Source organism: Papaver somniferum, chromosome 10 (assembly GCF_003573695.1).
Source record: "Papaver somniferum cultivar HN1 chromosome 10, ASM357369v1, whole genome shotgun sequence".
NCBI classification, from domain to species: domain Eukaryota; kingdom Viridiplantae; phylum Streptophyta; class Magnoliopsida; order Ranunculales; family Papaveraceae; genus Papaver; species Papaver somniferum.
In genome coordinates, this window is record NC_039367.1 from 29,789,063 (window position 1) to 29,816,354 (window position 27,292).

The 27,292-nt window shown below is 36.8% G+C and overlaps 2 protein-coding genes and 1 long non-coding RNA gene across 11 annotated transcripts; 2 read left to right on the forward strand and 1 right to left on the reverse strand.

Annotated features, from left to right (window-relative positions):
* Nucleotides 1-1,728: 1,728 nt before the first annotated feature.
* LOC113318686 lies at nt 1,729-3,082 on the forward strand. Its single transcript, XM_026566902.1, has one exon. It carries the CDS (start codon nt 2,099-2,101, stop codon nt 2,954-2,956), a length of 858 nt encoding a protein of 285 aa, XP_026422687.1. The 5' UTR covers nt 1,729-2,098; the 3' UTR covers nt 2,957-3,082.
* Nucleotides 3,083-3,239: 157 nt separating this feature from the next.
* LOC113318685 (argininosuccinate lyase, chloroplastic-like) lies at nt 3,240-8,298 on the forward strand. 7 transcript variants are annotated; one of them, XR_003344763.1, is made up of 10 exons: nt 3,240-3,898; nt 4,427-4,690; nt 4,810-4,926; nt 5,210-5,358; nt 5,756-6,047; nt 6,127-6,291; nt 6,962-7,264; nt 7,381-7,409; nt 7,655-7,750; nt 8,004-8,298. XR_003344763.1 is itself a non-coding variant. In XM_026566901.1 (7 exons), exons 1-7 carry the CDS (start codon nt 3,572-3,574, stop codon nt 7,211-7,213), a joined length of 1,566 nt encoding a protein of 521 aa, XP_026422686.1. In that variant the 5' UTR covers nt 3,240-3,571; the 3' UTR covers nt 7,214-7,491. The 7 variants fall into 7 exon arrangements, 1 of the variants encoding a protein (XP_026422686.1); XR_003344765.1 differs by having other exon boundaries at nt 7,384-7,409; XR_003344766.1 differs by having other exon boundaries at nt 7,384-7,409; nt 7,686-7,750.
* Nucleotides 8,299-20,642: 12,344 nt separating this feature from the next.
* LOC113316949 lies at nt 20,643-23,511 on the reverse strand. 3 transcript variants are annotated; one of them, XR_003343117.1, is made up of 6 exons: nt 23,435-23,511; nt 23,100-23,258; nt 22,915-22,997; nt 22,406-22,667; nt 22,250-22,315; nt 20,643-20,953 (listed from the first exon to the last, which is right to left on the reverse strand). It is a non-coding gene; the product is annotated as an uncharacterized LOC113316949 (long non-coding RNA). The 3 variants fall into 3 exon arrangements; XR_003343118.1 differs by having other exon boundaries at nt 20,643-20,913; nt 23,100-23,505; XR_003343116.1 differs by having other exon boundaries at nt 23,100-23,505.
* Between the last annotated feature and the right edge of the window lie 3,781 nt (nt 23,512-27,292).

The following is a 27,292-nucleotide window of genomic DNA, read 5'->3' on the forward strand; positions in this document are numbered from 1 at the left end:
ATTTATCCAAGACTTTGGGAATCCAAATACAAGAAATGTTCAACAAGTGCATGAGAGGCACCTAGTCATTGAAAATGCGATACTTGCATTTTTAGCTCCCCAACCTCGGATTTTTAACACTCGCCCCTTCACCTTGTCCATTGCACAATTTGTGAGTATTTTTGTGGTTTGTTTTACGTGATCCATGTTGTTTTATCTTCCAATGAAACACCACTAACAAATGCAAGTTTGTTTTTGTAGCACGAAGTCGTGAAAGCGCGCTACTTGGAGGTAAAGGGGGAAGCATTCGCGTTCGATGCAAGCTATCACTTCTTGGCCGAAAGAATCCCGGAGGATAACCCGGACTACTTGGATGTTGTATCGTCTTCGTCGAAGGAAGATTGATGGCTTTAGAAGTTTTTGTATAGGTTTTGTGGGTATACCTCTATGTAAGCCCTCACGAGACTATAACTCGTCCACTAGGGTCGTCAAGGGGTTCAATGGCTTGATGCACATGCTAAGTGCATTCGTTTTTCCGTCGACAAGGATTAGGTTTCATGTTTCAATCAATGTAGTAACCAAAATTGAATGAATAAAGTGAATTACATCTTCCTATATTCTGTTTTCTGTTTGATATAAGTACATGCCGGCATGGTTATAAATTCGTATCATGCCGACTACAGGTCAGCCGGTAGTGTTAAAAATTATGTGCATGCCGACCATATGATCGCCGGCATTGTAGGAAAATTTTCCATGCCGACCGTAAAATTCTGGCCGAAGATAGTCGGCGTATTCTTCATTCAAAGACCCTTCCGGCCGAAAATCAGTCGGAGTATTCTGCATCCGAAAACCATGCCGACCTCTCTTAGTCGGCAGCTTATTCAAAGTAGACCTTGCCGACAACCTTTGGTCGGCACCTTATTCAAACATTTACCTTGCCGACCTTATGCATTTTCAAAACCAAATTTTTTGATCGAAATCGAACTCATAAGACAGATGAAAGGTTTAATCTATTGAATTCATAATTACAAAATTTTAATCTAAACTCAATTAGTTAACCTAATCAGAATCTTAGTGTTAACCAAGGGCATATTAGCCATTTAGCAAATACAAGGTTAAGGAATGTCTTGGTTTTACTTCAAAATAATCAGATTTTGTCTAATCGGATATACCCCAATTAGTTTGAGTATACCCCAATCTCGCCAGTTTTTTTGTTAGCAATGGAACGGATTTTGTATTTAATCATTTTTTTCTCGTTTATTTTTTGGTGTTTGTTACAGGTGCTTCTAGAAGGTGGGACTAACCGCTGAAGGCGTGAAGAACTTCTGTGAGGACTAACTGTTCCTTGAAATTGAAAAGCAAGAACTACGAATACCCCTTTTAAATGACTTAGATGTGTCTACATGAATTCCGAAAGCAATTTCATTTTTGAGCATTTTTTTTCTTTTTTTGCTTCAGAACTTCTATTTGATGTGTTGTTTTACAAATTTTACAAGCAAACTTAGCCAAGGCATTTGGTGAATACACCATTATAGAATTTGACCACCAGGATTTACATAGAAGAAGTAAACCATGTCCCACAAGGCGCCCATAAAAGAAATTATTTTAGTATTTAAATGGCTGTACATTTCCCATAAATAAAATATACCGCTAAATTTGGCTCTTTCCGTTGGTGCCTCCATGTGAGCGAACCTCGAAGGACGCGACGGTGCCACATCTCCAGCCATACAATATATTCTCAGATAGACAAAACAAATTAGAAAAATGGAAAATCACTTGCCGTTTCTCTGAGTGAGTGTCTGTAACTGTAAGTAACTAGTGTGGGCAGCACTTAAAATCAGTTTAATGAGCTGCAGTATTGGTACCCGGGTCAGTCTTTTTTTTTTAGCAAGAACGCTCATGGTTTTTTAAGGTAAAAAAGATAAACTTTTCAATGTTTCAGAGCATTTCTCTATGAGTTTCAGCAGCTATGGCAGTATGAATTAGTTTTTGAGTCTGGGTTCTGGTGGGTTTTGATTTTAAGCCGAATTTGATTGGATTAAAGTGAGATTTTACAAGATGTTCTTAAGTTTGTTGAATTGAAATTGTTGTGGTTTTTGGGATCTGATTTTGTAAAGGGATGACATCTCTGAGCAATTTAGGTATTGGGTTAAGCTTAGTTTTCAGTTTACTCTTACTAGCACTGATTGCAGAGTTATACTATTTACTCTGGTGGAAGAAGAAGAAACGAGCAATCATCAATGATATTCAAGATGATTACAGCAGCAGTTCATCAAGTGCAAGAGAGTTTTTATATTTGTTTTGTTGGAAAAAGCCATCTTCTTTGAGTTCTACAGGTCTCTTTACTGATCCTGAACAGGAAAATAATCAGCTTCATTTACATTCAAGCTCAAGCAAATTAAGCTCATTTGGTGAAGATAGTATTGAAGCTGAATTGATGAGATTGCATAACCTTTCAGGACCACCAAGATTGCTCTTCACCATTAAAGAAGAAACGAAAGAAGATTTGGAGTCAGAAGATGGAAGATCTAGAAACAATAACAACAAAGTATCAAGAAGAAGTTTGGCTGATCTTCTTCTTGTTGCAGTTGAAACACCATTCTTGACACCAATGGCTTCACCAAGATTAACTCCTCCTCTTACTCCAATTCATTATAACCAAAATGCTGGGACTAATCCTTTGTTTGAATCATCTGTTGATCCCGAGATGTGTAAGATAATAAGACCATCGCCTTCGCCAACATTTAAGTTCTTGAAAGATGCTGAGGATAAATTTTCTAGGAAAAGATTGATTGAAGAAGCTTTGAAAAGGGTCCAAAAGAATGCAGCAGTTTCTCCAAATGAGGAAGATGGTTGTTTCACTGTAACAGTGGATAAACACAAGGAGGAAAGTGAATTTGATCATTATAACCATCAAAATGCACTACCACTGTCCTCATCTCCATCTCCATCCACTGTCAAGAGTTGTGAACATTGAAAAGAAACTGTAACTTGGTTTTGATTTTTTGCATTTTTCTTTTTTAATCGATGTTCCTGTGAATTCGATAGAAAATTTTAGAATTTTGGTTCTTTATTTTTAAGTTTTGAACTATACCAGTACTCCTCTGAGACTAACGACAATAACTTTGGGTCTTATATAAGGTGACCAACACCACAGGGCCCTTAACAGGGCTGCCCAGAAACAGGTGAACGGAAGAACTCGTACCGGGCCGAACTATTGTTATACCGCACCCCAAAGATGTACAAGATTTCTGAACTATACCAATGGCGACAACTTCTTTCTTCTCTTGAAGAACAGCTTCAGACCATCAACAACAGCGACCACCATCTCTTCTTGGTCTATTTCTATCTTTAGAAGAAGACTAATTCCTCATCATTCCACCAATAATTCAATTCAAACACCACAAACCCATCAATTTCAGCAGCAAGTGTTCTTCCTTGTTTAATCGACTAGACCCTAACCCCAATTCTTCTTCGTCTCTGCACCACAGCATCAAGAATTAATAAGGAGATATTAATCAACTATTTGGCAGAAAATTGGAAAACCGTTGCTTTAGTCTCCACAGAGCTGTTAGGGTTTATCACAGAAGATATGCAAGGAACATTGATCAACTCCTCATTGTTACTTCCACAACAAATCAGTTTAATTTCAAAATCTCGATTTCATTTAGGGTTTTGCAAAAATACCCAAACTGGGATTTTTAGTGTCCATCAAACTATGAGTGATTCTTCTTCTTCTTCAGTAATATTATCAGAGAAGAAACAAAATGAGAAAGAAGTGAAGCTCTGGGGAGGTAGATTTGAAGAAAGTGTTACTGATACTGTCGAGAAATTTAGCGAATCAATTTCTTATGACAAAGCTTTGTATAAACAAGATATTAAGCAAAGTAAAGCTCATGCTACTATGCTTGCTAAACAGGTTCGATCGTTTCTTTGGTATAACCATTTCATTAGTTCATTCAAATTGATTGAAATTATATTGACTGACTGGGAATTGCATGTTTACATAGTGGGCTTCTTGTGTACTGTTCCTTCTTAGATTGTAATTGTTACATATATTCCATGATATCTGTTAGTTCAGCCTTGGGTTCTTGTTTAAGGCCATGACTTGTATTGACTGGATAAAAATATGATTATGGGGGTTCTATTGTCATTTCTACAGACTCAGCAAATTGTCATGAGTTTTTCTTTAGGCTCATTAATGTTTCTTACATTCTCTTCTAACGAAATCTGGAACTTTAAGGGATGTTTTTCCTTTTTATGGGGAATGTAAGGAGCCTCTAGCTGGGAATACGTTTAGGCCTGGTCACATTAGTCATTTGACCCTGTGTTATAAAATGTTTCTAGCTGGTTTGTGATTTTATGATATCTGGAAACATTATTCGGTAAAGACAATATCACGGTTCATATATTTGGTGCTTTTGCTGATATAATTATGGGTATGCAGGGGTTGATGACTGCCAGTGACAGGGATGCCATACTGCAAGGTCTTGACAAAATAGACAAGTGTATTGAAGGGGGGGAATTTGTTTGGAGAACAGATAGGGAGGATGTGCACATGAACATTGAAGCAGCTCTTACCGATTTGATTGGTGAACCTGCAAAAAAGCTTCATACAGCTAGGAGCCGAAATGATCAAGTTGTGACAGATCTACGACTGTGGTGTCGCGATGCTATAGATAAGATCCTTTTATGCATCAAACGTCTACAGGTTTTCATGACTTTCCTTCATTATATTTGTCTTTCTTGTAGATTGTCTTCTTGTGGCCGTATAATGCGATTGTCTCTTCTATTCTTGTTGTTTGAATTTTTTTGTTATTTTCTCTGAAGGTTGCTCTAGTGAACCTGGCTAAAGTAAATGAAGGTCTCATTGTTCCTGGCTATACTCATCTACAGAGAGCCCAACCTGTGTTACTGCAGCATCTTCTCTTGTCATATGTTGAGCAGGTTTGATTTGGGAACTTAGAAGAAACAGAAAACACCACACTTTGATGTAAAATGTGTCATTTAACTGCTAGTGGCCACCTAAATTACAGTTTCATAGGGAGTGATTTTGATTTCATTTTCTATCTTACCTTCCTTAATTGACGCAAGGGATATTTCTAACAAATGTATATTTTCCATCCAAGATTTTCATTTCATATTTTCTTAGGCGGATTGCTGCTTTCTCTGTTCATAGAACTGGTGAGTTGTTAATAACTAACACTTGTGACTATGGTGCTATTTTTAGCTTGAACGTGATGCTGGACGATTAGCAGATTGCAGAAGTCGGCTAAACTTCTGCCCTCTTGGAGCATGTGCATTAGCGGGTACCGGTCTACCTATAGATAGATTTATGACCTCTGATGCTCTGGGGTTTACTGCACCCATGAGGAATAGGTAAATATTGAAACCATTACTAATATCACGATATTTTGACTAAACATGTTAACATTGCATCCTTAACGGTAGAGTAAGGGTTCATACGAACAGTAGCTTCAACTGGGTATCTCGTAACACAGTTCATTATGTGGACTTCTCTTGACCATCCACCATTTTCGTCATTCTCTTTGCGGTAGGAGAAGAATGTTTTTGCATACGGTTTTACTCATCTGTTTGGGTTGCTTTAGACTTTAAACCTCGAGGATGCCCTGTATGAACCACCTATAAATGCCATATGAAATGGCATCAAGCTCACTATCTGTCTAGCATATAAATTTAGTAAAGTTGCGTTCATTTCAATGATTTTCAGAAGCTGGTTAAGATATGTGATTATTTTCCATGGTTTTAAAAACAGCATTGATGCGGTTTCAGACCGTGACTTTGTTCTGGAATTCTTGTCAGCGAATTCAATTGTAGCTATCCATCTTTCTCGACTCAGTGAAGAATGGGTTTTGTGGGCGTCAGAGGAGTTTGGGTTCCTTACCCCAAGTGATGCAGTCTCCACCGGTAGTAGCATCATGCCTCAAAAGAAGAACCCTGACCCAATGGAACTTGTTCGTGGAAAATCTGCCAGAGTTGTAGGAGACCTTGTCACCCTTCTTGTACTTTGCAAGGGACTTCCACAAGCTTACAACCGTGATCTACAGGTAATACTTCTGGCATTACGGATGTGTAGTTATATCTGGGATACATCTTGAGTAAATAAGCTATTTTCGCTTGGAACAGGAAGACAAGGAGCCTCTGTTCGACAGTGTTAAAACAATAATAGGAATGCTTGAAGTGTCTACAGAGTTTGCGCAAAATATCACCTTTAACCGCGAAAGGATTCAAAGGGCTTTACCAGCTGGGCATCTCGATGCTACCACAGTTGCAGATTATCTAGTAAACAAGGCATGTTGTTCCAAATTCTTGGTTTTCCGTATAAAAATGACCTTCTCATTATGAATTCTTATATTTACCAGGGTGTTAGTCCTCAAGGGAGTTGGGGGAGTTGAGTGTAGTTGGTTTTTTTCCGTTAGTCATGGGGGAGTTCGAAGGAGTCTCTCAAAATCCCTGTTAGTCATGGGAGAGTTTAGAAGAGTCTCCCAAATTCCCTAGAAAACCCCGTTAGTCATGGGGGAGTTTGAAAGAAACTCTTAAAATCCCTGTTAGTGGTAAAAACTAGAATGTTATGGAGTTGGGTTTTTTTGGAGAGTTTTGGGGAGTTCTAGGGAGTTTATAGTGTATTTTTGCCTCACTCCAAATCTCTCAAAAAAGTAGAGATTTGGGGAGAGTCTCTCAAACTCCCTATACTCTCTTACACTCCCTCAAAATCTCTAAGATTCAAAATACATTAAACTCCCCCCAACTCACTCATGGACTAACCCCCTGTAAGATTCAAAATACATTAAACTCCCCCAACTCACTCGTGGACTAACCCCCTGTACATGAATGAGCATAGAAAACTGGCAGATGTTAGCGAAGGAAGAATGTAGAGTGTTGGTTGTGTTTATAGTTGTCTGGTAAATCTTTCCGATTTATTGAAGAAAAAGAATCTGATACATCTTTTGTTATTGTGCAGAATATTCCATTTAGGACTTCGCACGATATAGTTGGACGATCAGTTGCATTGTGTGTTTCAAAAAAGTGCGAGCTACAAGACTTGTCCCTGGATGAATTGAAAAGCTTAAGTCCAATTTTTGAGCAGGATGTTTACGAGTACCTTGGTGTAGAGAATTCAGTAAAGAAATTCCGCTCGTATGGATCAACAGGTTCAGAGTGTGTAAGAGATCAACTTGGTTACTGGTCTAACAAGCTCGAAATTAACAGATAAAGCGAATTCCTGAATAAGTCCAGCTACTCGAACGCCAGATAGAATTGCAAGGCAAGAATCCAAACACGTGGTGTGTGGTGCCACTGGACACCCTCACTTCACCGCTAATATGGTTTCTGTTTGCTTTCTGAGTAGCATTTTTGTACTGAAATTTATTTTCATATCAGTAGGTAAAGAAGTTTTGATAAAACCTAAGGTACGGACATTTTCTTTTTCTTGTAAGTACGATATAGAGTTCTATTCAAATACTTGCCTGCAAATGCTTCAGCTTCTTTGTATCCTTGGCTGCAATTCTCCGCGTTCTTGTTAATATCCTTTCTGTATTCAAATCATTCAAAAATGGATCAGACGTGAGTATTTTCTCACATTCATTAATATCTTCTTTTACCAAATCCTCGATTACTTCTTTACCAAGTTTTTTTCTCAAACACTTTGTTGTAGATCTTTGATGGAGTCTTCCGATGTTATGCAGTTGCAATCGCAGTATTCGTTGTTGTCGCAGAAACAGAATGCAGATTCATTTTAAGGTTTTGGAGGGTAATGAAATGAATTTATGAATCTTTTGGGTATATTTTTTCTCACTGTTTAAACATAGAAAACTAGTACGTTGCAGGTATTAGAATATTGGGCTGGTAGAGGAATGCTTCAGATCTTATAAGTGTCCTTTTACACAGATTATTGTTGAAAATCCCCTTGTTGTTTTTTCTTTAAAATTGGCTTAATAAGAAACTGATTAATATTACAACAAGATTGGTTGCTGTGATTAACATGCATTCATCAATGGTTTCAGCGTTGCTGTGATGACAAGAGCTTTCCCTGATGTTAATGGAGCCAGAAAAGATCAAGCTATTTGCTTCTGGCCTGTGGCGTGACGTATCTAATTTCGGTAATTCTGACTTTTTCATGAATACATGTTTAGGTTATTTGATTTCTTAAAAGAGCTGATGATGGTCTTCTGAGCTGTATGGTATCATGAACCCAAAGTTGGTCATATAAGACCCGAAGTTGTATTATTGTCGTTAGTATTAGCAGTGATTTCGTGTCAATGTTAACAGATGATTCTCATAAAGAAATTGTGCACTCTTTATTTCAAGAATTTGTTTGACTTGTTTTACCCTCATCGAAGTATCATAACTTGCATGGTCTGATACACATCGCTGATAGTCAAAACTCGTAGATAAAATAGCATGAAATTCCAGATTCGATAAAAAAAAGGTATGACCTAAACAGATGAATGAAATATGTAGCCTGTAGGACTTTAACAGATATACTAAACAAACAGCCAGAAAAGTGACTAGATCTTTATCAACAATTATAAGCAGCAAAGACTCATCAAACCATATTATAATGATGAATTTACTAGTTCCTTGCTATATCAGCTACAGCCCAGAATTCAGCCCTACACTCAACTTACAAAGATATTCCAGAATTCAGAATTTACATGCTAAACTTGTAAGCTGTCACCACTCTTTCTCATAGGTATATACAGTAAAAATTGATACTCAACTATGCTTTGTTTGCCTGGAGGTACAACACTCATTAACCACCACATTACACAACAAGTCAAATCTCATGTTGAGTGTGCACCTTATCTTATCTGATCTTATACTCTACCATCTACCACATTCAGAAAGCTTTCATCTGACAATCATAAGGATATAAAACTCACCGCTAGTCACGAGATTTGATTCTTCGTAACCTTATTGTTTTGCGACCAAGTCTCAGTCTATTCTTTTTGGAAGCCTCTTCAAGGTACCTACATTTGACAAATATGAAATCAGAACAAGTCTCTCAAATCCACAATTATTTGTTGTTCTGCTCTAACATTTATAAGTCTAGCTCATGAAAAGGGACAAGAAGAACAAGAGGCGGAGAATTTGATGAAGACAAAGTTTCTGAGCACATTAGCATTGCAATTGAATCAAGAGAAGAGAATCCATGGTCTGTTCCTGCTTCCAATACTATTAGTAGATTGGCAGCTCTTGATACAGACCCACCAGATAGCTGAAGAGTTCAGAATTCCATACACTGTGTATCTAGCCCCACTAATTGCACTCATTATCAAAAATATTTCTCAAGCTGCCAACTTCTTATGTTTTCCTAATGTGGAAAGTCTGTGAAACAAATAAATTAGCCAATCAGCTTTTGCTAGTGTAACAAATACTAACAGGGAAATTCTGTATCAGGACCAGATCAGATCACTATCCTAACATTCTTGAAGTTGATTCTGGCAAAACTATGATACTTTGGCAAAGAATACTTCAAAAAGTCTTGGAGTTTAATGTTAAGGAAAAAAAATGACAGATTCTTGCAATAAATTTTCTCGCCACCAGATTCTTGCAACAAATTATCTTGCCACCAGTGGAACTAAATGATCACCCACGCAATCCATATATTCGTAGTACAACGGTAAATGGAGCTTCATGCAATTAATCAAGGTTTTCTCTAAAGAGGGAGATTAGGCATGTACAACCTTCCCAGTGTCCTCCAAGATACAGTATATCTAACAGAAGAAAATACAAGAAACATAAACGTGAAAACAAAACCAATTGCAATAGATATTACTATTACCTGGTACAGATGAAGTGCTGGAACCATTGACATTTGAACAGGTTGTATGGACTGCAAATGGAGGATACAATTGGCCTGGTCCACTTGGACCTGAAGGGACCTGAATATTAGGCATCCCACTCGCATAAACACTATGTGGAGGTTGCTGTGGAGCATTAGCTGGTACATATCCTGAATGCATTTGATTCATACCCATCATATGTCCTCGTGGCATGGGCTGGACCATCTGATTCGCCGAACCTTGCATCCCCTAAACGAGAAAATGCATCGAAAAAGTTATTAACTGAGAAATGTGTTCATTATAAATTGGTATGAACTTCTATACAAAAAATTATGTGGACCCATCAAGATTGGATCCTCCAAAGGCGTGAGGAAGGTCTTTAAGATATAGTCAAAAAAAGACCACGGTGAAGAAGTCTTTTTGCAACAAAAGATGGTTTCAATGTCTGATAAGCAATAGACGGCTTAAAAGTCAGCAACCTTTTAGCATGATTGAAAATTTTGGTTTTGCTTTAGATGAGAACGAAGAACATGGTGAAAATAACAAATTCACGAACATCAGCCCTAGATGAACTACATTTGGGTCTTGCAAAAGCTTGTACAATAGTTTACACATAAAGACTTTATAAGAAGATCCAAACTCATGCATAACCTGAAAGAGACAAAGAATAAAATACCATTTGGCTGGGCATTGGTGGCAATTGTGGTGAGTTAGACATCGAGGGCATGGGCAAAGAACCTGCCACTGAGGGAGGGCTAGACAAAAGAGAATGTGGTGGGAATGACAAATGAGATGGTGGTGGCTGCATCTGCGGCATATTTGAGAGTGGGACTTGTAAAGAAGGTATTTGCTGCTGGTATGGATGATGTTACTGTTGTTGCTGAGGCGGCATATGATGAGAAAATTGCTGATAAGATTGACCTGGGGCAAGAAGGGATGGATGTGGACCCGGTGGAAGTGGAGGAGCCTCAGCAGGCAAAGAAACTGGAAAAGATTGCTGTTGCTCCTCTCCTTAATCAGATGTGTCAATGGATGGTATGGATAATGGCATTGCGACTTGAGTGCCAGGAATGGTTCCTTCATTTCGAGGCAGACCAGTAGTGAAAGGTCCTGGAGTTGATGGTACTGGGAAATTACTGGGCACACGACCCACCAGAGCAGGATTGTGCTCACCAAATCCTGAAAATGCTCGCAAATATAATGGTCACAGAGAAATGGAGGTAACAAGGACAAGCAAAGCAGTGAATTACATGGTATAAATAGGAGCATACAAATGGTGCTCTGGTCTCAACGTAAAGGGACAAGATGAACATTTCATTAAAACAACCTTAAAAAATGACCATAAAGAAGGTGTAAAGGCAACCTTGGTTGTATCCTGGTCCATTTCTACACCAAAACCTTGTTATGATCATTGCTACCACTGCACCATTAGAACTAAAAGGTAAGTGACCCAAATCCTGATGCAGGAAATACAGTACATGCACCATTGTGCTGGTAATCACATAAAGGTGTGCTTAAGCCCCTCCTGTGAGCACACAGAACTAGAAATGATGATTAAAATACTAAAATCAGTCAGCAATTTGCTGATCTGAGGAAATGTATTTAACATGCTATATCTCTGCCCCCCTAAAATATATGTTTTGTAAATTAGCCCCCCTTGTAAAAGATTTCTAGCTCCGTTCCTGGATCCAAGCAAAGACTATACTGCAAACCAACTTCAGTGCTATATCTCTGCCCTCTTCATTTGGTCATAAAAGTATAAAAACAATATAACAATCATAACTAATTCACCTATAGTTATCTAACATGCTTGGACACCATTTCCTGGATTCAGTTGTGACAGACAGACATTGTGCCCACACTTGTTGACACTTCAGCAGGTACTTGCGCATTGTTCAGTTAGATGTTGCAAGCATATCTGGTGTGCTTGGGCACATCGGTATTTGAAGCATATATATCAGCGCTAACGGCATAAATAAATAATAAAAACAAATTACAGCTGAAAATTAAAGCACATAATAACCCATACAAGTAAACATTCATGTCCGTGTCTGTAACAGTGTCTGCACTCACTGTACACCTTGCACAAAATTTCGACACCTAAACACCTACCCATATAACAAGGATTTTTTTTTTCTCTCTTTGATCGATCATATAAGTATAACTAGGTTTTATGGACAAGGACGTTCCAGTGTAGTTAAACAAAGTATATCTCCACATGAATAGACGACCCCTCTCTATGGAAAGCCTACACGACTTCATGGCCAGCTCCCAGCATGTGAGCAGAATTCGCCTGTTATATATTAGTGTAGAACATCTATTGCTGTATTTGACCGAACTAAGAGCTAACAACTTGCAAGATCTGTTGTCGTGATAGTTCTAATATTTCATGCAATGGTTTGGGAAACTACTTCCATCATTGAAGTTTTATATGTGTCACTTCAAGCTTTAACTATTTGACAATATTTTTCTATTATCAAATCTTTGACAATTAAAAGTTCTGCACGTCAAATGAAATGCTCAAAATTAATTCTAACTTCTTTAAGACCAACTCAATTATGAATTTTGAACCAATACATAGTTCAGGTGTTGGTTTAGACTCTCTATCAACCCATGATTCAGCATAGCAAACTGACATCATTATTTATTTTCTTTCAAAGCAACTAATCAAGTATCATAATCTCAGATACCAGTTTTGTTTGAGACTAACAAGCGCTAGTGGGCATTCTATTGCTTACCACTAACAAAAGGTTGTAGTTACTGGTCAAACTGGCAGGCAACCATAGTCGATATGTTTTATATATTTTATGTATAAAGAAATGTAAGTGCACTTCAGTTTGACCATTTAACGTAAGAACTCAAGACTAAAGCTCATCTTCAGTAATAATTACAAAAACCATGAAAAGTTATCTGCACAGAATATAGCCAATAGGATGCGATGCAAACTCCCACACAATGTTTTCATGTGCCCCAGTTATTTCGACCTGAGGAGTATCATGCCTGTTCATCAAAGATAGTTACCTGATGAGCATTACTAGCATGGGTCAGTAGAAAATAACAAAAAAGTAATCAGTGCTATCCGATGAGCCAATGGAAGATGGACCCATCAAAACTGCCACTGACAAAGTATTCTTTGTGGAAAGGATGCCATGCAAGAGCTTTCAAAATAGAAAGAGCATAAGGGGAGAAAGTTCCATCTCCGGACTAAAAGAAAAGCACAAACCTTATGTGGTTCAACCTATTTGACTGCCAATGACAATAAAATCCAAAAAACCTACAGACTAGATTCTTTATCAGGCGAAACATGTTTAAAACTTTACTTTTCTATACTATTGGCTATATACTGTGGAGAAGAGATGTTAAAAGTTTTATTGCTAATCAATGTTTGCCTTGTCAAAGGTGTTGGCGACTAGCATTAGCTACATACCAATCGGATAGGCAATTGCCCCAACCAGACAACTGAATTCAACACCCGCATTTTGTTTCTAGTAAGTGAAATCTTATTGTCTCAGAATATGGTGTTTTAGGTCAACCTTCTCATGCGTAAAATAATGTAACATTTAGTCTACCTTCTATTGAAGACAGCTTACTTCAAAATCGCCATGTATGCCAAGGCATGAATTATAATTAATATTAGTTCATCAACTGCACCTTGATGATTTGATCCTTTAAAGCTGTTAGTGCCCAATTGCCATTCCATTTAACACAAAGCACTATATTTTAATTAATGACCATGGCTGCAAAAGAAGTTTAGGTTAATGTGCATGGAAAACCAAACAGCATATGGAAATGCGAATAATTAAGCTTCAAATGAGAAAATAATCAAAATGTACTTGCAACAAAAAGAGTTCTCTCCCAGATTTAGCATCCCAGAGTTTTACAAGGTTGTCTTTGCCACCTAATGCAAAGGTAATCAAGTTAGTTTGAGACCAATAGCACACACGAAGAACGTTCTTACCCAGATCTAGTGAACAATTGTAGTGATAAATGTATGCAAAAATGTACTGACGTGAAACTAGTAACAATTTTGTTGGGTGCCAATCGACACTCTTAACATCCCAACCGTGGCCTGCCAGAGTTCAAAACACATTCATATCTCTTAGCATTTCTCATGCATGTTTAAAGCTCATATGATACTCTGACACATGCAGAAGAAAGCAGTACTATGTCGCAGACAGCAAAAAGATTTTAAGATAGAGATGTGAAATAGTTCATCAGATGCCGTAAACATTAATATGGAGATAAAAACAGGGAAGAATGCTTAAACCAACACAGCTAACGAAAATCTGATAATTAGAAACTAAAATTGCCATTCAGAAAATTAATGCACCGGCTTACAAAACAAATCGACTAATCTGGAAATAGCTTTATCATATTCAATGTCAAAGAACATTAACACTGCATGGGCTGATAAAGTAATGAGATCAATCCATTTATTTTGAAAACAAATATTATTAACTTCATTCTGCAAGCAATTTTTATAGTTTCTTGCTTAATGTATATCTTCAAGGATCCCCAACACTATTCGGTGATAATACAGTGATCGACATGGTTAACAAATAAACTTGACAAGGAAAGAATAAGCCCAAGCACTTCACAACACCAATTGATATTGCTATGATAAAAGCATAACCACATGGTACAATAAGCATTATGTATGAATGACACTTCCGTGGATGCATATGCACCAGTCACTGACAAAACCAACAAGTTTTTGAAGGCACATTACCAGATAAACAACGCTCATCCTGGCACCGTGCAAAATCCCAAACTTTAACAGTTTTATCATCAGAACAGGATCAGAACATCAGATCAGTTTTACTGAAGCTGTTGAGGAAAAATACATCTTTTAAAGATCCACACATAAAAAAGCTAAAATGCAATTGATTTCCTAAATTCATTCAAGATTACAAAGATGTACCTCAAGCCACGGACTGATTCCTTATGAGCAGATTTATTTGTCTTGACATTGTTCATGTTATTTTGCTAATACCTAACCTGACAGTAAGTATACAAATATAAATATGTTAAGAAAAACTCCAAAAACTGTGTTCTTGGTTTACAGAAATCAGGAATTTTGGATTTGAGTAACAAAATAATCATACGTAATAGGTCGAAAATCACACTTTATTGCGCCTCCATCATCCCCAGTAACCATCCAATTCTCGCTGTGAATCCATACCATAGACCTAATTGCTTGATCATGAGCCTATATGAACGGACATCCAACAAAAAGAATATTGAATATGTAGATGCTTAGATCAGAACAAATATCTCCAAAACGAAACAAACAGGTGTACTGAACTCTGCAGACCTGAAGAATCGTCTCAGAGTTAAATGACTGTCCAGTACTGAGTCATATACACATCATGGACTTTGATTGCCAATCTTAGCCTATCAACTGGCTGAGAACCACACTCGAAATTAGTTACTTCACACCACCCTAAACAAAAGCAATTAAGAAAATTAAAAGAACTGCAATCATGTAAAATAAGAGATTTTCTACTCCAATATATAAAACTAGGTGATAAAGTGAGTTTCCAACAAGTAATAGTACACCTGCACTCAAACAAAAGATAACACCAAAGACTGACCTTTCCCGATGAACATTGAAGATCCAAAAAGAGACCTATAATATATACACATAATCTAATAAAACAAATAAACTTATCCAGCAGGTTTTTGTTCTTACACAACAGATAGTGCCACATTATTATGCATGTCAAGAATCTGGATGCACAATAGCTACTTGCAGATATGTAATCATAAAGCAAAAATAAAAAATAAAGTGCTATTTAGAAAACATATCTTGAAATATGCGTAAACTAGAAGAAAAAAATATGCACCTGTATATAGCGAACCACAGTGCTAGAAAACACATCTCCTCTGGACAAGCTTTCTAACTCGTTTAGCAGCAAAACTGTCTCCTTGAGCTGCGACAAATTTGAAGAAAGATCATGAAAACTTCCACAATTACAGGAGAAGCGACTAAATTATCATACATACACATTAACACCAAAAACACTTAATTTATACTAGCAAAAAGAAAAATTATATCTGATAATAATAATTACATCAGAACAACACATTTTCAAAAGCTACCCATGCATGTTGCAAAAAAAAACTACCAATTCAAATTAGACAGTTTGCAATCTATAGCCTTCTAACCTATTAGGATTCTGGTGTGGCCAAATAATCTAAAAATTGGAACATATAACCTTGGCCCTTGTAAATAGTTTCTTTTTCACTAACAAGAACAATTTATTTGTCCTCAAAGCTAAAAATCATATGAATTTGCTTCAGTTGCTTGAACATGCATTTTCAACTTATTGATGGAGGGATAAGCCTACACAATGTTACCGGATTTGCGAGGCGCTTGCGTATGCGATACACATTCCCAAAAGTGGCCGCAAGAGTAAGTATCGAATATGCTAGGATATACATTATCCATACCATATTAGAGGAAAAGGCAAAAGGTGATAGAATTAAAACCTAACAGTAACTATTCATATTCTATTTCTTTATTTTCGTTAAGTACTTATTTCTTTTTTACAGTACTAATGATTCATGAACAATTACTAGTATTTGCTAACAAGTGTCAAGTTAATAATAATTATGCCTAATTGAGATCAAAGAGTGGCATGTTGTTTTCAACTTTCTATCCATATTGTTTGTGGTTTCTAGCAACTTAGGCCAAAATGTAATACTCCGATAGTGGGGTATTGGTAATGTTACGCTAGCCTAAAATATCGTAAAACGACACGCAAACTTCAAATCGCAATTCAAAGGCTACGTACAAGCTTTTTCATCTAAGGAGTAAGGACTGCTAGGAACATGTCTTTAGCTCTAAAGAAAAAGAAAATATTTAATGCCAGTGAACATACGCATCAGGCGCAAAGAATAGGAAAGATGTTAAAATTTAAAATGCTACCATCGTAAGGAGTGGGACCAGTGGGATGACAGTCAGATGTGAGGTTAGTCGAAGAGCCTGATGGTCGACGCATTGGCGGTCCTCTATAGAAGTCTAGGCTTTGTTGCTGGCGTTGGTGTTGTTGTTGCTGCAGTTGATGTTGTTGTTGCAGATGCTGATGTTGGTGCTTCTGTTGCTGTTGATGCAGCAGCCGCCGCTGATGATGTAGATCATTGAACATCATCCTCGCTTGCAATGCAAAAAATTGTTAACTGCAAAGAGAGAGAAAAAGAAGTAGAAAACATAATTTAGAGATGACCAGAAATTGCCGAGAAAAAAAATGCTGTTAACTGCAAAAGACTATTGTAATGATTGAGCTACTGGGTTTAATTTACTCTCTCTGGTTATAACAATGGATTTGACGAATTTTGGGCTATTTAAGTACATTTAGGTCAGTCACTAATAAGTGATCTTATTACTCAAACATACACATTCATAGGTATCAAAGAATCATTTGCCTAACACAAATTTAGCTAAATTATAATATAGAAATCAGTCTTGCACAAATCACACTAGCAACCAAAAGTATCTTCGATTGCTGTAGCTAGTCGGAGAATTAGTCTAAACCTTAAATAAACAAATTGATACCCATTTCTCACAAGTAATTCAAAATCCAACTCCACAAATTGTTTTAACCCTAAACTTTGAAAACAGGCAGTAACAAACCTAGGGTCTGGCTTTCATGAAAATCCTAAATTTAATTAGCTAAAAAAAAATCGAAATGACAAGTAAGGATATCGATTGATGGTGATTATCGTTCATGAAACCCCCCAAGTTCGATTTCTATAAATGAAAGAAGAAATGTGGTAAGATTAAAACAAAAATCGAAACATTAAACACAAAACCAGAATACAAGATATATGTCTAGATATGGTACCTTTAAGTTCCTCGAGTTTTCTGTTGAAGGTGGTGGAGGCAGTGGTAGTGCTCGCGGTGGTGGATGGTGGTGGGGTGGAGCTGTGAACGAGGGAAGGGAGTGAAGAATATAGAAATTGTTTTCGACTCGTTTGAGACTTTTTGTAATAGATGTTTTGACTGATAAAGACTGTGTTTGACTCGCTAGTAAAACATATTTTTTACCACAATTTTTTGTTCTTTTACATTTTACTGACTAGATAGGGATTTCTGTATAAATATTGCAGTTTGCTGATCTATAGACACGTCTCCACCCATTAACCCTAATCCTATATTTAACAACTGCACCATTGCGGTGGTGAACCCTAAAAAACCAACAAACGATACGTATAGAGAGGTAGAAGAAGATTGTGTATGCTGATGGTGGATTCTTCATCTAGCTTACCAACTTTACCAGAAGGTATCTTGTTTGAAATCTTTCTTAAACTTCCACGGAAATCAATAAACAGGTTGAAGTGTGTTTCAAACGTATGGTTATCTATTCTCTCTGATCTTAATCTTATGCAAAACAAATTCAAAACATTATTCATAAAACCTAAACCATAGGCAATCTTTTCAAACCACATTATACCTAATCAACATCACCCGCCTGATATGAAGATTCCTAGCCAACTTAGTCATACACAGTTTTTATCACCTTTCAATGAGTTATCTGGTTACGATGGATTTTCCTTTAATTTCCTTAAATCAAACTACAGATTTGATGTAGAACATCCGAACCTTCATCTTTTAGCTTCAAGCAATGGTTTAGTTCTTTGTTCTGTTGTAGATTATCCTAAGGGAAGTATGGATTATTTTGTCTGCAATCCGATTACGATAAAGGTGTTTTACTCCCTCCACCCCTAGAAAAGGTCTTGGTAAGTTTTTACACTGTGTTGTCTCTGAGACATGCTCTTCGTCTCCACGGAGTACTTTCAAAGTAATGTGTACACGAACTTCGATAGAGATTGGTAGTCGTTTCGAGGTTGAAATCTACTGTTTTGACTTGGATGAGTGGAGAACATATTCTGTAGAATACCTTCAGTATCGAGACCTCCATTATTGGAGGTGTTAGTCATATATAACTGATATATATCTTAATTGAACAAATCAAATGAAAAAGCGGGTTATTAATTCATACCTTATAATCGTTCCAAATGCGGATGAATTAGAACTGGTGGATCACTTGCGTTTCACGTTCTTGAACCTTCAATCTCGGCAGTGAGTAGGTGCCACAAAAATGAGCACAACCTATATTTCCACAAACTAAATACCTTGTAAAACCTCAACTTTCTCATCAAAAGACACTAAAAAATTTGGGTAGTTCTACACAACTAATGTTGAACACTTGAAGACTTTTTTGAATACTTACATACTCTCTAGCTAGTTTGCTTACTCTCCATACTTAGTTTACACTTGCTAAACTTATTGTTTTCTTACTTCTTATTTTTCTACAAATGAAACTAGAAGCCTATTTATACTTAAACTTCAAGTATCCTCTCTTGGCAAGTGTCAAGCATTTGGGAGCAAAAAACAAACACATGGAATAAGTGATCAAATACTTATTAGCATCATGCAAACACATGGTGGCAAGAAACAATACACATGTTTCACCATGGTTTGGTTAGTTGGAGAAGCATTTTTCCTTTGACAAAATCAAGCATATGACTTTACTCATCCATCCAAGATGGACTTTGGGCATGCACACACACAATGGGTGCCCATATTTCCAACAGGAGTAATGAATCTAAATGCAATGCCATTACTCATAATGGAGTCGTGTATTGGTTGGAGGAGGGATATAAATGTAGGGTTGTTGCGTATGATCTCGAAATTAACAGCTATGAATGTGGTAGTCATCATTGCATTGCGCTCGATTTGCCTATCGAAGGAGAACGTCAAGGCCATCGTTCCCGTCCTTCTGAGTAATTGTCTTGGGGTGTCTGAATATTATGTTTGTTATGGAGAAATTCTAGGAAACACTTTGAAAACTTGGGTACTCATGGAGGATGATGACTCTGTTGAAAAATCTGTTTGGAACTTAAGGTATGAGATTGAATTACCAAATTTTAATTCGAGAAAGATTTCAGTCATGGTTTTCAGTCCTATGGATCGTGATGTTGTCGTCTTGGATTGTGGTAAGCAAATTTTGCTTTTCGACTGCACAACGGGAAAATCAGAATTTGTACAACGCCTATGTGCTCCTCCTAGCGAAAAGTCTTTCAAGAGTCAACATGGATGCTCACCGTTTACAGTAAAAGCAACACTGACAACCATCTCCAAGGGAAGAAAATAAAACTCAAATTTGAAAGGTATATGACAGTCTTCGTAATCTGTAGTTTGATCCTATATTTACATTGATGAAGATGATTATCGGTACTTTTGAGATCAGTTTGCCAAGGTCTACCAGTTAAACATAGTAGTTCTTTTCTCGACTCTCTTTTTTGTAATTAGCAACTGTATATCCTTTGTTGTCCCTTTTTGCCGATCTTGGGTTTGAATAAATTTGAATTACTGGAAGAATTTTTATATGCACTTTCTTGAATTTCCAATGCAGGAGTGACTTTCCAGATGGAAATTTTCAAGAAGAACCCATGAGGATGCTTCACTTTAGGATTATGTTGGAAATCCATTGAATGTTTGACATAGCAGTTACTGCCTCACTGGCCTTTCAACACAATTTTGCTTGCAATTGATGGTTTTGTAGCTTGTTTTCCTTTCTCAATTTCAGATTTACAGCCTTCTCCACCTCTTTCTACCTCGATCATTCAATCAAGATTATGGTGAAGAAGGTGCCAAAGTAGTAGTATCATTCTATGGAACCCTGCATCATTGCTTTGTCACCTACAACACCATAAACGGGTTGAAAAGTTTGGGTTTGCCCTTTGCACTATAATGCATGAAATAGATGCCAAACAATGGTGTCTGTGGCTCCGAACGTTCGGTAGGATTATCACCTTGCCGTAGGATCCCAGCAGCACATTCAAATTTGGTCATGCTTAAAATCTATCAAGTTTAAAATTCTGGAATTTAATCTTTCTTGTAATCATGCTTAAATGGAAAATAATACAAAAAATTTCTGCCTTCCTCGCGTGAACAAAAAACCAGGGCACCTTACAGAAACCATTTACAAGACTGATAATATGCATGGATTCCCCAACAACTTGAAGCTTCCAACAAACCTTCTTTAATGGCCCATAAATCTGCCATGTTGCCGCCATTGTGGAAAATGTCTTTTGTGAAGCCTGATGAAGGTACCTCTACCTGCAAGATGATTAGAAGTGGTTGTTCCATCAGTACTAACCTGCAGGCGGATAAGTCCATCCAACACAGGGTTAATATGAGAGTTGGAATCTGAAACAGAGCTAAATTCAGTAGTTTACTAAATGATGCAAAACTGACTCGATGTTAAACTGCTGGTGGTGGAATTTAACTTGGTTCATGGAGATCCAAATGAACCATAAAATAAGACGTATAATGCAGTTGCACATATGCTTCAATTGTTTTGAGGTGACAATGATAGTAAGTAAGAAGCCAATACTAATTAAGATGGCATGTCATGGTCCCATAAAGAACCGTTGCCTGCATACTTTTCTGTGAATATAAAACCAACTGCAGTACTGCACTGCAAGGAATTGCAATTAAAAATTCATAAGTGTCCTCCATGCAGTTATGCAGTTTTAGCAAGGATAGCCAAGTCATTGAATTCCAAATTTATAATGCCATGCAGTTATAGGCACACAAGTTTTATCCCAACCAATGGCACGCATTTTAGCAAAGTCTCTCTATTTTCCCACAAGAATCACCTCTAGGGATTCTTACAGTGGACGTCAGATGATTTAAACATGGAACAAGAACAAATTTTATGAGCACATCTCTACCTGTCATGTTGAGAGAAGATAACTTCCAACCCTGGGTGGTTTACAAGTTTCATATGAATACCTAATATATCTTTCGGTTGTTAATTGATTGCTTCAAATATTCGTTTCAAGAAAAATTAAAATATTTTATGCATCCTGCATTTACAGAACAATGACGAATTCACTAGTGCCTTACTATAATATCAACTACAGCCCTACATTCAACTTACAAATGATATTTCAGAGTGGTAACAGCTTACATGCTAAAATTGTAAGCTGTCGCCACTTTCTCACAGGTATATGCTGTAAATTAATAATCAACCACGTTTTTTTTGCCTGACTGAGGCACAACACTCACTAGCCATCACATTATACAACTAATCAAATCTCATCTCGAATGTGCATTTTATCTTATCTTATCATCTATCAAATCAAAATTATATCAGCTACAATCATACATTCAACTTGCAATGATATTCCAGAGTGGTGACAGCTTACATGCTAAACTTGTAAGCTGAGAGGTCACCACTCTTTCTCATAGGTATGTACAGTAAAAAAATCAATAATCAACTACGGTTTGTTTGCCTGACGGAGGCACAACACTCATTAGCCACAGCATTATACAACAAGTCAAATCTCATGTCGAATGTGCATCTTATATCATCTTATGTTCTATCATCCACCACATTCAAAAAAGTTTTATCTAATTCTTAGACAGTCACAACGATATATAAACTCACCACTAGTCACGAAATTTGATTCTTCATAGCCTTTTTTTTTTTTGCGACGAACCTTTTTGAAGGTACCTGCATATAATCAATATGGAATCAGAACAAGTCTTTTAAATCCACAATTATTTTATTCTACATGTAAAGTAACAGGAATATTAAACTTACATGAATGAGATTATGAGAACAAGAGGCGAAGAATATTTGACCATGAAAAAGTTTCTGAGCACTTAGCATTGTAATTGAATCAAGAAATGAGACTCCATGGTCTGTTCCTGCTTCCGACCCTTCTAGTAGATTGGCAGTTCTCAATACAGACCCCATAGTTGAAGAGCTAAGTATTCCATATACTGCGTAGCTAACCCCACCAGTTGCACTCCATTATTTGTTCAATGATCTTTAATGAGCTGCTTGTAACAAACCACAGTACCTGTATGACAGACCAACAACATTCACATCAAACACATTGACAACTCGACCAACAAGAAGAAATGTCGAAATTTACTTCTTAAAGAAATTCAGAAAAATTCAAGAATCACAAGTTACAAATTCTACCTAATCTATCTTTTATGTTAATTGATTGCTTCAAAAAAAAATCATTCCAAGGAAGAAATAAAACATCATCTGCCAAATCCAAACATTTTACTTGATTCTTCATAAAAAATCATGAAACTCACCACCGGTGACCATATTTGATTCTTCATAGCTTCATAGATCCCTAATATATGCTTCATTGTCTTGTTCCCTTCTTAGAAATCACCTGAATACGATAAACATGAAATCAGCACATTAGACTCATATCATTGGGAATAAAAGGGTCAGTAAATGACAGTAAAAAGGAACGAGATTAAACAAAATTAACCTGGAAGGGAAGAGAGAGCCAGAGGCGAAGAATACACAGATATTGGTAAAGATACCCAATACAGATGCATCGATCGGTACCGCATCAAGTCCGACAGCATCCTGCTTTGGAATTCCGCCTCACTTAATCTTTTTAGGGGCTTCATTACCACCATTATTTCTAAAAAAAAAGAAAAAAAAAAAAAAAAAACTTTCAAATCGACAATAAAAAGGAAAGAAAAAAGTGAAACGAAGTGGGGTAATTATCAACATCCGATGCCATGATTTTGATATGAGAGGAGAAATGGTTGTTATAGGGTTTTGATCTTGTTGTGGTTGATTATCAACATCCGATACCATGATTTTGTGTCGCCGGTGGTTCTCGCGAGGGCGGCGTGTAAGAGAGGATGAGAGGTAGAAGAGGCAGTGAGAAGAATAACGAGGGTAGTAGCACAAGCGCTTAAATAGTTAGGGTAAATAGACAGACAAGTGAAAAAGTTAATCACACTTCGGTTACATCTCCCGTATATGTAAATGCAGCGCGGTGCATTTCTTACACAATTTGCAGATTTTAGATCCTTAGATATATTTTGGATTATACTGATGAATTTTGGGTCCTTTACACTGTAAATTTTGAGTTACCAGGTAGAATTTTTGTATATCTTTATTATTTCGCACAAAAAAAGAAGGGACAATGATACTAAACATATTATTCTTTTTCACGATCAACGGGAAATTGAATCCGATACCTATAGGTTGAGAGTCGCATGAACATATAATTTATGTGGCAGATTTTGAACCACCGTGACAGATTAATGATAAAGATGGATATTTTGGATCAGTTGAAGCCTGGAGGCATATTTTAATTAGTTCATCAAGTAGATTTATGTTCATATAGGGAGATTTCAGCTCATGCCACATAATATTGTATGTGTTACACTATACATTTGAATAAGGTATAGATTTTGGATTATAGTATAACCATAGGGTTGGACTAGTATTTGGATTAATACACATGTCATGGGAAGATTAGATTGTGAAGCAAATTTTAGTGTTTATAAGACAAAAAAAAGTTAATCACACTTCGGTTACTCTCCTGAATATGTAAATGTGGTGGTGTATTTCTTACACAGTTTGCAGAGGTTTTAGATCCACAGACATATTTTGGATTACACTAATGAATATTAGGTCTTTTACACTGTAAATTTTGAGTTACAAGGTAGAGTTTTTATATACCCTTATTTCGCATAAAAAGAGAAGGGTCAGTGATACTAAACATATATTATTTTTCACTATCAGCGCGGAATTGAACCGCAACCTATAGGTTGGGAGTCACATGCACATAATATTCATGTGACAGATTTTGAGCCGCAGTGACAAATTAACGATAAAGCTGGATATTTTGGATCAGTTGGATCCTGGAGGCATATATTTTAGTTCATGAAGTAGATTTAAGTTCATATAGGGAGATTTCAACTCATGACACATAATATTGTATGTGTTACATTGTACATTTGAATAAGGTATATGTTTTGGATTATAGTATAAGTGTAAAACCATAGGGGTTGGGCTAGTATTTGGATTAATAGACATGTTATGGGAATATTAGATTTGGAAGTAAATTTTAGTGTGTACGAGACAAAAACATGCTCGCAAAGGTATATTTTTAAAATTTAACGATGAAATGCGAAAGACTTGGCACATTTTGAGTTGAATATCAAATTTTGCTGGGATGGGTTTCTGGATTGGTACCCACCCTATAATATGAGTCATACCCGCCTTTACCAATCATGTGATCTTGGCAACAGTGACAAAATCTACGTCTATGATGTTATTTTTATATGACTATAAAAATTGGATGATTGTGTGAGTTCTGGGTTACAAGCCATTGCAGAAACCAAATTGAATTTGAGTACGTAAAATTTTAATTTTAGGTCGAATTGGTTTAGAAATATATGAAATCAAGAGTAATGGAGAAAAGTTTTTTTTTAAAACTGATTTACAAATAGAGAATAATAGAGGTGAATGTGATGCATGTCGTAGGTGCAACAAATTAGTCGATATATTTCCTACAAATTAACTAGTAATATAGCGGTAGTAAGGATCGTTCCCACAGATAGTTGTGCAACTGATAGGTTATTTGAATTAGCATACTTATCCATCTTTTGTCAGAATCATTCACCACCAACCGTAGAATAACAACAAGAGCAGTGTTATCCCCAAAGTTCCTTGTGTAACTGGATACCGAAGCACTCGCATATCGGATCCTATCCAACTGAACCACCAAGTAGTAGTGCACTCAAGCTCAATTGAAAGCTTTAAGTTTGAACTTAGGTTGATCCTAGTAGTTAGACTCTTAGCGCAAGGTCCACGTACTAGTGTTGTCCTCACACACGATTGCTTCATAGAATCCCTCTGCGATGATGATAAACACATTTTTGTGTTTAATTTGATCTCAATACTATATATTGTTGGCACTCGAGTTTGTACTAATTTTGGTGTTTTATGTGTTTGTAGGCACCTTTGGAAAATAAATATTTTTTGGAAAATTCGGCTCGAAAAGTTGGTAAAAGCCCCGAAGGACAGTGTTATTCGGACTCTCACCGTTGGATAAGGGGCACCTCAATTACTAAGGGGCACCCCAGGTCACCCCAAAAGGCATCTGCTATTCGCACCCCAGTACAAGATTAAGGGGAGGTCATCTTCTCCATTTGAATTTTGTTTTTGGCGGGAAAATGGAGAACACTTCTGCAGATTTTTGATCGAATTGTTGAACGTGTTCTAGGGAGATTCAATGGCTGATTTTTGGTAGATAGTTGTGATTTGCCCTATTAAACACACTGTGGGCGTTTGGTTCGACCAGAATTGTCTAGAATCAGCTAAACAATTCACGGGTTGAAAACAGGGCAGTTCGTGTATATCACGGGTTTCACGTGATTTGGAGAAGATTCAACGTGTTTTGTGCGTGCATGGAAGACCCTCACATCCCGTTGGAGCGTGAAGGAGTTAAATATGGTAATTTGGAGGATTGAAAACGCGTGAGAAGATGAAACATGAAAGAAAATATTCCCATAAATATTTTCTTTACTGCCGAGTTAAAGAGAATTATATGGAGTGAATGAGCGAGATTCGATGGGTCTGTTGGCTATAAATAGGTTGCTGGGGTTGAGTAGAAAGGGTGTCGAGAGTTTGGGGTCGAGAGGAGGTCCAGAGAAGCAGAAATCAAGAGTTGATGAAACTCTGTTTCTGCTGCTGCTGATGATGAAGAACACCAAGAACACGAAGAACAGACTCGCAAGGACAGTCGTTTATCAACAATGTCTAAGACGCACAGCCGTGGGTCGCAGTGCAGTCTAATCAGCAGCAACACTTGTGTTTTATCGTTCATTCTGTGACGCTTTTTGTGCGTCGCAGATTACAGTTTTACACCATTTTCTCCTTTTCTCTCCATTGTAAACATCATTTGAGCTATAAAAATATATTTTGAGTGTGTTTTCATCATGAGGAGCTAAAACCCAACACTGGGACGACGGAGGAGGCTGAATTTCATCCTTGGGGTAATTTATTTTATTCTTTTTTATGACTTTTGCATTAATCTAAAATTGAAATATGATTTGAATTAATTGGTTGGTATTTAATTTGATGATGTATGCTTAGCTTAGGTGTTTTGATACATCATGCTTAGGACTTACAATCGATGTTTTGAGAATCTATCTTGGCAAAATTAGAGTCCATATTAATTTTATTGAGTTTTAAATTGTCAAAGAATATATGAATGAACCCTGTGTAGTGAATTCGGCCAAATCCTTAGTCCCAGTACCTCTCGCCCATTGTTAATATTTTGTATATATAATTTTATTAAATCTAAAATTCCATTTCCTTCACAAGTCTGAAACGAATCCTATTTACTACAATCACAATCAAAAATTTTAATCAGATGACTCACGTTATCTACTTGTGTAGCAGATGCACGACAATTACGTATCGCTCAAAATCTCTACTAGCAACACAATAATAAATAAACTAATCTAGTAGGCCTCCCAAATCAATCTAAGAATCATTCATGAACATTAGATATAGTGAAATCAAACGATGAGATGATAAAAACTTCAAACAAACTTGTATAACTAATAAAGCTTCATGCTAGAACATTGAACTCATCATTAATCAACAAAGGTTTAGCTCAACAAAGGTTTAGCTACTTATCATTACAAA